Raw genomic sequence first — 9,641 nt, forward strand, 5'->3', positions numbered from 1 at the left:
CCCTCCCAGCTCTTATCTCGAGTTGCTCTTAAGTAGAGCAGCTCTTATGTCGGGGTTCCACTGTATAAGGGTAAAAGTGAACTTAGAGGAGAGGATATATGAAAGGAAGAGAATATATATGATAGGTGAAAGAAAGGAAAGACAATTGGACAGGGGACGAAAGGCACACCAATGCACTTATGTACGCCCCTTACTGGCCTCTTAGGAACCTGGAGAGGTCAAACTTATCTTCTAGATTCTCTAACAACTGTCAATATTGTGATTTGCGCGAGGTCTCTCACCTGCCTTTCATGGCCAGATTGACAGAAATAGGCAAGAGAAATATTGAATGTAACATGGTTATTGAATAATAATAATAATAATAATAGTAAGAATAACAAGAATATCTATAAAGTGTTTAAATATAACCCAAATTAAAAAGATGAGAAGCTTTATTTAATAACCTCCAAAAGGCCAGGGAGCTTTTTTCAGGGTGTCTGGGGAAAAGCATTTTGAAATTCCCTGATATTTCTCTGACATTTCCCTGTAACTTGCGATCTAGTTAAGATCTAGTTAAAGCACTGTGGTAGGTGATGTCATACCAAACGGCTAAGCCATAGAGAAACATCGGTAGCTGAGGAAGCAAGCTGTTGCCACAGTTCTGCTCATTTTTGCTTCACTACCAGGCAGCGTGATCCGTTTTTTTTAAAAAAAACCATGATTTCCCCCTGACTTTTAAACATTTTCAGGTTTGCTGGACACCCTGTTTTTTCTCACTTTACCACAATTATGAGCTGCTTTTGTGTTTTCTGAAAAAAATTCGGGATAAAACCTTTTTCGATGCTACAAGGGTTTCTAGGGTTTTTCTCTGAAGGGACTCACAAATGCGGGACAATTGTCTCATTTCAAGCAACAGCTTTTCCACACACCAGGTTCTGATGGGGTTTGTTACCCAGAAAGAGCCTCCAGCTGTCTGAGCACCTGGAGGGTTTCTGGAGGGCATTTTTACCTGCGGACCCAGGTAGACAGTCCTGAAAAATATTTTCCACATAATAATTGCTTTAAAAGGAGTGGGAGGGAGGATGGAGCCTTCAGCTGTTCCAGCCAGCTGTCCCCAGGCCTGGACTTCACTCCAGTGTCACCATTGCCACAGATTAATGTGGCCTTAATCTCCAGGCCGGAGGCCTTTGCAGCCCTGCGCCATTCTCCAAGCCACGTGGACCAAAGATGTTTAACCATCAAATAAGATAATCATACAAGACTACTACAACAAATCAAAGCAGATTTGAAAAATTCGAATTTTTGTATCAATGTTAGGAAGGATTGCAACTATAAAAATGAATATCTTACCAAGCCCCATAAAAATAGCTTCTCCGGGACTCCCTCTGTTAAATCAGAGGCTGGAGGCTCTGGAAGGTTAACAGCTCTTTATTTGCATTCAGGAATAGTTGAAGTGACTAGCTTGCTGGTAGAAGTGACTTGAGAAACAAGCGGCAAAACCCGCACCTTATGTACATTGTTACTAGCACAGGGATTGGTGACAATGTTTCAAGACTTCGCGCTGGAGCTTCCTATTGGCTGAGCCCGGAGGCTCCTCATTGGTCGCGCCCAGGCTTCCCATTGGTTGTGCTAGCAGGCTGCTTATTGGGCGCCCTGCTCCAATCAGCTATCACCTTTATTATACAGCTTGCAAATATAACACCATTTTAAAGTACAAACATAACACCCTCTAATCAAACATGGATGGTGCTGGGACTACAATGGCCTCTCTTGTCCTAGAAGTCTCTGGATAATGAATCTTTAATTTAATAGTCAGCAACTGAGAGGGAAAAGGCCTGGAGACAGTTAGGCCTCTACACAGCGGAATATTTTAAATATATTTATTTATTAACACCCCGCCTTTATTAGTTTTACCAATTACTCAAGGCAGTGAAGTCATCCCACACACCTTCCTCCTCCTATTTTCCACACAACAACCCTGTGAGGTAGGTGATGCCGAGAGAGCGACTAATCCCATGTCACCCAGCAGGCCCCCATGGCCACGGAGGGACTTGAATTCAGCCTCCAGCTTCCTAGCCCAGGGCCCTAACCACTAGGCCAGGCTGGTTCTCCCAGATAGGTGGAGATGTTTGGGACTAGATGAATTTCTTTATGGTTAAAAACAAACCTGCACACACTACAACCTCACAATAACTGAATTTTGGGTCACACGAAACACAACCTGGTATCCATGTACAATTCACATGAAATTGAATATTCCACATTATTGTCGCACATATAATGCTGAGTCTACTAGAAACACCGAGGAGTTGAGAAGGATTTCTTTCTTCGAGCATCCAGGAAACCTGCTTGCCTCCGTGCGGAAGTTTATGAAGGATGCTGGGAAAAGGAGACTGGATTGAGCACTGGATTGTCTCCCCTCTGAAGTGAACCTGGATCAAGCCATCTTTTGCTGCCTCTTAGCTCCCACAAGCCCTGAGAGGGGGGAGGAGGGGGGGGAGTAGATAGGCCGGCTGGGTCGTCAAAATAAAATTTTCTTTTCATTTGCAGATGATTCAGTATTTATTTTACATAACCATTGGAAACAGGCCCCAAGATGGTGGGAAAAATAGAAGAGTATGGGAAAGTTGCAGGACTGAAAAGTAACAAAAACAAAATAAAATCTTAGGGGAAAAAATCTTACAAAAAGCTGAATTGACAAAGAAATCAGATCTACAAATTGTTCTGCCGGGCTCTCTGATAGGAGCCTCCCGAAAATTCAAGGGTACAAATTTCAGACACACACACGTTTGAAAATTCAAAACAATGTTATTTATCAGAAAAGTCAAAATAAACTAAGCACTCTTTTTGTATTGCAAAGAACACTCTTCCCAAAACAACTGGGTAATCTATACAATTAACCTTAAGTAGTCATTAAGTACTTAGCCAGCAGCTGTGGAGAAACTTCACACCCCTTCTTCTTCCAACATACTTTGCTCTGCTTTGGTTTCAAAGGCGTGAAAAATCAACAAAGTCCAGCACACAAGATTCCTGATGAACTGTGAACAGATATCCTTCCACAATGGCCAAACCCACATGCTGCTATTTATAGCAGCAGCCCTAATTACTGGAGCCCCACCCAAACACAGGTGGCCTCCCTTATTTCCTGTAATATGTTCTTACTTGGTCTCTTCTACGCCTAATTCTGCGCTTGCGTGGGTCCAAAATGTCATCATTTGAAGCAATAGAAGATAAGGAAGATTGACTGCCTTGGCTGTGTGCCAAGCCCTCCTCTGCCAAGTCACTCCCACCTTCTTCTTCGTCCGAGGAAACTAAACTCTGATTCTGTCGGCAATAACACAGGCCTGTGACATGCTGAAGTATCCCCTGCATCCACCTCCCCATTCCCTGGGGCAGGAGCTGGGTCAGAGCCAACCACAACACAAATAAATTAAGAAATACTTGGGAATATATTTAACTGCAAGATGTTTAACAATCAAATAAGATAATTATACAAGACTACTACAACACATCAAAGCAGATTTGAAAAATTGGGGAAAAAATTGATAGCATTGTATCAATGTTAGGAAGGATTGCAACTATAAAAATGAATATCTTACCGAGGCTACTTTTTTCTATTCCACACGAGCCCCGTAAAAATAGGGGGGGGGGGGAATACCTTGATGAGCTAAACACAATAATTCTAAAATATATTTAGCAAGGGGAAAAAAAAGAATAAGACTGAAAATGTGCAAGGATCTAAAAATAATGGGGGTTTCAGGTCACCAGATCAGGAGCTTCACTATCAAGTTTCTGTATTAACATGGGTGAGAGCAGTGGTTCTAAACCTAGGGGTCAGAACCCCTTTGGGGTTGAATGACCATTTCACAGAGGTCGCCTAAGGCAAATTTCTCATGGGGTTATGAACTAAAGATTCTATTCTGGCACCTTGCAACATATTTTTCCAACCAAGGAGGCGTTTACAGTGGGGGTGTCCCTCTGACCTTCCTGCCAATCAGTTTAAACCTCTGTTGGGAGAATTGGCGCTAGACTTATGGTTGGGGTGTGTCAATAAGTATTATGTATTAACGGGTCATGGCATTAGACAGGTTGAGAACCACAGGGTTGGAGCAGTGTTTCCCAACCTTGGCAACTTGAAGATATCTGGACTTCAACTCCCAGAATTCCCCAGCCAGCATTCGCTGGCTGGGGAATTCAGGGAGTTGAAGTCCAAATATCTTCAAGTTGCCAAGGTTGGGAAACACTGGGTTAGAGAATAGATAACGCTTAAATACAGAAGGTTTTGCCCACTCCAGACATTTATATGGTTTCTCTCCAGTATGGATTCGCTGATGCATCACAAGAACACTTTAAAAAAAAAGTTTATGGGGTTTATCTCCTGTATGGAATCGGTTGCGACATCTTCACTCTGCACTCTTTGATGTTATTTGTAGATCCTTCAGTAGGAAAAACATTTACTCACACCAAATAATTGTAGGATTTCCCTCCTGTCACTGTGTGAAGTTCCTGGTAAACATTAAGAGGTGTTGAAATAAAATGCCCCCAACGTTGTTCACAGTTGAAGAGATTTATCCCTGCTATGGAATTTCTGGTGCTTTTCCAGTTTTGTTTTACTATTTTATTTATTTATTAGATTTGTATGCCGCCCCTCTCCAAGGTTTCTCACAATCTCTGCACTTGTAAGGCCAATTTCCTGCATGACTTCGGTGTCATGTGTCCACGAAGTGTTGAAGGTTGGGCAAAACATTTTCCACACTCCAGACATTTATGTTTTTTCTCCAGTGTGGATTCGCTGATGCCTCACAAGATGACTTTTATCTGAAAAACATTTATCACACTCTGAGCATGTATGGGGCTTCTCTCCAGTATGGGTCCGGCTGTGACGTCTAAGGCTAGATGAAGCAGCAAATGCTTTCCCACAGTCTAAACATTTGTAATTTTTTTCCCCCGTGTGAATTTTTATATGCTGCCTAAGGGTTAATTTGCTACTATAAAGTTGCCCACACTCGTTACACTGAAGGGGTTTCTCCCCTGTGTGGGTTTCACGATGTCTCCAAAGCGCTTGGTTAGAAGCAAAAGATTTTCCACATTCTAGGCAGCTGTAGGGCTTCTCTCCCGTGTGGACTCTCTGATGGTTTACAAGGTTTTGTTTTTGGGGAAAGCATTTCCCACACTCCCCACATTTGAATGGTTTCTCCCCTGTGTGGATTCTCTCATGAAGCTGAAGCTCTTTTCGTGTAACAAAACTTTTCACACACTCCGTACATTCATAGGGTTTCTCCCCCTTGTGCCTCATCAGGTGTCTCTTGAGGTTAGCAGAAAGCATAAATCGTTTCTCACACTCTGGGCATTCATAGGGTCTCTCTCCACTGTGAATTCTCTGGTGTCGCAGCAGGTTTGGTTTCTGGGTAAAACATTTCCCACATTCGAGGCATTTTTCGTTTTTCTGACCTGTGTGTATTTTCTCATGATTCCGAAGACCGGCACACTGGGCGAAACATTTTCCACACTCATAGCATTTGTAAGCTTTTATTCCTGCATGAATCTTCTCATGGGACCAAAGACCTGCGTACTGAGAAAAGGTCTTCCCACATTCCCAACACTTGTAAGGTTTCTCCCCTGTGTGGATTCTCTCGTGATCCTGAAGCTCTTTTGATGTAACAAAACTTTTCACACACTCCCCACATTGATAGGGTTTCTCCCCCTTGTGCCTCATCAGGTGTTCCTTAAGTTCACCAGAATGCATAAATAGTTTCTCACATTCTGGGCATTTATAAGGTCTCTCTCCAGTGTGACATTTTTGGTGTTGCACCAGGGTTGATTTCAAGATAAAACATTTCCCGCAGTCAAGGCAATTTTCATTCTTCTCCTCTTTATGTGCTTTCTCATGATTCTGAAGATCTGGACGATGGGTGAAACATTTTCCACATTGAAAGCACTTGTAAGATTTTATTCCGTCATGAACCTTCTCATGGACCCCAAGATTTGACTTATGAGAAAAGCTCTTCCCGCATTCCCAACACTTGTAAGATTTCTCCCCTGTGTGGATTCTCTCGTGGATTTTAAGACTTCCTATTTGAAAAAAAGATTTCCCACATTCCAGACATTGATAGGGTTTCTCTCCAGTGTGGATTTTCTGGTGTCTAAGGAGGTTCGACTTTCGACTAAAGCATAATCCACATTCCTCACACTTATAGGCTTTTAGTATTGGGGGCTTCCTGAGATCTTTGGAGTTTTTCCCAGAGAAAGATTTCTCACCCTCCAAATGTTGATTGGATCCACTTTCCACATGGACCTTCCTGTGGGTGAAAAGGAGGGACCTGCGAGCAAAGGATTTCCCACAGTCTGAGCATTCATGGGGTTTTTTAGACATTCTTGGAGGGCTGCTTGTCTCTGATGGAGGATCCAAGAGTTTCCCACCCTCCATGCTTTCCAGGGGCTGCTGCCTTGGGTTGAACGTCTACTGTCCAGGTCTTAGTTGTCGTGGAGGCAAATCTTTGGTCACAGCTGTTTTCCTGTTGGCGGCACACAAAAGATGATGAGAACATCACAAGAAACACAGAAAATCACACAATAGAAACATAGAAGACTGACGGCAGAAAAAGACCTCATGGTCCATCTAGTCTGCCCTTATACTATTTTTTGTATTTTATCTTAGGATGGATCTATGTTTATCCCAGGCATGTTTAAATTCAGTTACTGTGGATTTACCAACCACGTCTGCTGGAAGTTTGTTCCAAGGATCTACTACTCTTTCAGTAAAATAATATTTTCTCATGTTGCTTTTGATCTTTCCCCCAACTAACTTCAGATTGTGTCGCCTTGTTCTTGTGTTCACTTTCCTATTAAAAACACTTCCCTGCTGGACCTTACCTAACCCTTTAACATATTTAAATGTTTCGATCATGTCCCCCCTTTGCCTTCTGTCCTCCAGACTATACAGATTGAGTTCATGAAGTCTTTCCTGATACGTTTTATGCTTAAGACCTTCCACCATTCTTGTAGCCTGTCTTTGGACCCGTACAATTTTGTCAATATCTTTTTGTAGGTGAGGTCTCCAGAACTGGACACAGTATTCCAAATGGTGTCTCACCAGCGCTCTATCTAGCAGGATCACAATCTCCCTCTTCCTGCTTGTTATACCTCTAGCTATGCAGCCAAGCATCCTACTTGCTTTCCCTACCGCCTGACTGCACTGTTCACCCATTTTGAGACTGTCAGAAATCACTACCCCTAAATCCTTCTCTTCTGAAGTTTTTGCTAACACAGAACTGCCAATGCAATACTCAGATTGAGGATTCCTTTTCCCCAAGTGCATTATTTTACATTTGGAAACATTAAACTGCAGTTTCCATTGCTTTGACCATTTATCTAGTAAAGCTAAATCATTTACCATATTACAGACCCCTCCAGGAATATCAACCCTATTGCACACTTTAGAGTCATCGGCAAATAGGCAAACCTTCCCTACCAAGCCTTCCCCTATGTCACTCACAAACATATTAAAAAGAATAGGACCCAGAACAGACCCTTGTGGCACACCGCTTGTAACCTGTCTCTGCTCAGAATACTCGCCATTAACAATAACTCTCTGATGTCTATGCTTCAGCCAGCTTGAAATCCACTGAACTATCCAGGGATTAAGTCCAATCTTCACTAATTTATCAATATCTTTTTGTAGGTGAGGTCTCCAGAACTGGACACAGTATTCCAAATGTGGTCTCACCAGCGCTCTATATAGCGGGATCACAATCTCCCTCTTCCTGCTTATTATACCTCTAGCTATGCAGCCAAGCATCCTACTTGCTTTTCCTACCGCCCGACCGCACTACTCACCCATTTTGAGACTGTCAGAAATCACTACCCCTAAATCCTTCTCTTCTGAAGTTTTTGCTAACACAGAACTGCCAATGCAATACTCAGATTGAGGATTCCTTTTCCCCAATTGTTGAAGGCAAGATGCTGACATTAGTAAACTGTTCAGAGAGTGCTGTAAAGCTCTATGTATAAAGTGATTCAGTTGGGAGGCAAGCGAGGCGATTCCCTACAAAGCAATCCACCTCGTGTGGTGAAGTGTGCTGGAGCTGTGAGGCTAGGAAAGCGATTCCCTGCGAGCGGAGCCTGTTTCAGCGTGGCCGGATCCCCCTGGAACCATCAGATTCCCCAGCACCCAGAGGATAATGGGAGCCACGTGGCTGGGAGGCCAGGAGCAATGGCAGCACAGCAGAGGGGAGAGCCAGGCACGAGAGGCGGCAGAAAGAAGCTTATACCGGCAGAGATTGGTGGAGCAGATGGGATCCCCAATGTGTCACAGCAGAGTCCATCCCAGGAGCACCTCACCAAAGCCTGTTTCCCCACCGAAGAACGGAAAGTGTAAGAATATAAAAGCACAAACAGGTAACATATATAGAGAATGATTACAAGCAGAAGAACAAGTAGTAAAAGGACTGACGAGATATTGGCAGGACAAATTAGAAATTGATGAATGGGATATGGAAGGTATAATTGAAAATATTAAAAGAATTAAAAAACACAAGAATAAGAGAGATGAGAAGAAAAATATTACATAAATGGTAGTTATACACCAGTACAATTAGCACGTTTTCAAACAACGAAGAAAGGAAATTGTTGGCATGGGTGCAAGGAAAAAGGAGTATTTATGCATATGTTTTGGGAATGTAATAAAGTTCAAAAATTTTGGAAACAAATACAAATGGAAGTGAATAAAATTACGAATGGTAATTGGAAAATAACTAAGGAAGCAGCATTATTGATAAAAAATAGTGAGGTAAAAGAATATGAAGAAATCAGAACTGCAGCGATAGAAAGTACCCAGGCAACTATAGTGCTTGGGTGGAAAGATGACAATAAATGGACAATAAAAAATTGGTGCAAATACATGGCGGATCACATCCACTATGAAATTATGGAAATTAGACTACATAATTATAATGAAGAGAAATTAGCAGCAACATTGAGGCGGTGGGAGAAGGTTAAAAATTATATATTAACAACATCAGTAAGCGGTGCAAATGTAAGAAATAAAATTCAATCACTCTATAAAGAATGAACAATGTAACCCAGAGACAAAGCAAATGAAGGATACAAAATTGAATCTTCCCTGGTGAAGGGATTTTCTTTCTGTTTGGGGATGGCATACTTTATGCTTTTTGTTTTGTTTTTTTGTAAAATTTTCAAAAAAAATCAATAAAATTATATTAAAAAAAGAAAGAAAAAAGAACGGAGCCTGCCTCTTTACCCCCATCGGAGCCTGCTTATTTCCTGGACTATAGATTGGGACTGACCACTGACTGTTCCATTTAATCTAACTGACTGAATAGATTGGGAATTTAACTGATTGATAGATCGGGAATGATCAGAGGGCCATTGATTGTTGGTTGATTAAGTATTTTGATTGTTTAGTCGAGATAGGGATACCTACTACCCTTTTTTGGTTCACGTGCCAAAAGGATGAGTGTGTGGGTGTGTTAGCATGTGTGCATGTGCCCACATCCCTTCCCTCCCCCCCTTCATGTGCAACCCCCCCTGCTGCCCCCCGCGCATGGGCACAAGCCTTTCTGAAGCCTGGTAGGCAGCGGTGGTTTCATACCGAGGTGGTCTGGAGTGCCACACTGGTAGGAACCCACTGATTTTTGGCTATT

The 9,641-nt window shown here is 42.3% G+C and overlaps 1 protein-coding gene across 1 annotated transcript; it reads right to left on the reverse strand.

Annotated features, from left to right (window-relative positions):
* Positions 1–2,767: 2,767 nt before the first annotated feature.
* LOC139159823 (zinc finger protein 420-like) lies at positions 2,768–6,549 on the reverse strand. Its single transcript, XM_070737232.1, has one exon. The coding sequence runs from the start codon at positions 6,404–6,406 to the stop codon at positions 4,745–4,747; it is 1,662 nt and encodes a 553-aa protein (XP_070593333.1). The 5' UTR covers positions 6,407–6,549; the 3' UTR covers positions 2,768–4,744.
* Positions 6,550–9,641: the final 3,092 nt, after the last annotated feature.

This window comes from Erythrolamprus reginae, chromosome 2 (genome assembly GCF_031021105.1).
Source record: "Erythrolamprus reginae isolate rEryReg1 chromosome 2, rEryReg1.hap1, whole genome shotgun sequence".
NCBI lineage: Eukaryota > Metazoa > Chordata > Lepidosauria > Squamata > Dipsadidae > Erythrolamprus > Erythrolamprus reginae.

What these genes read in the sequence shown, in the direction of transcription:
- LOC139159823 (XM_070737232.1), bottom strand. Translation starts at nt 6,406, where the DNA reads ATGGAGGGTGGGAAACTCTTGGATCCTCCATCAGAGACAAGCAGCCCT.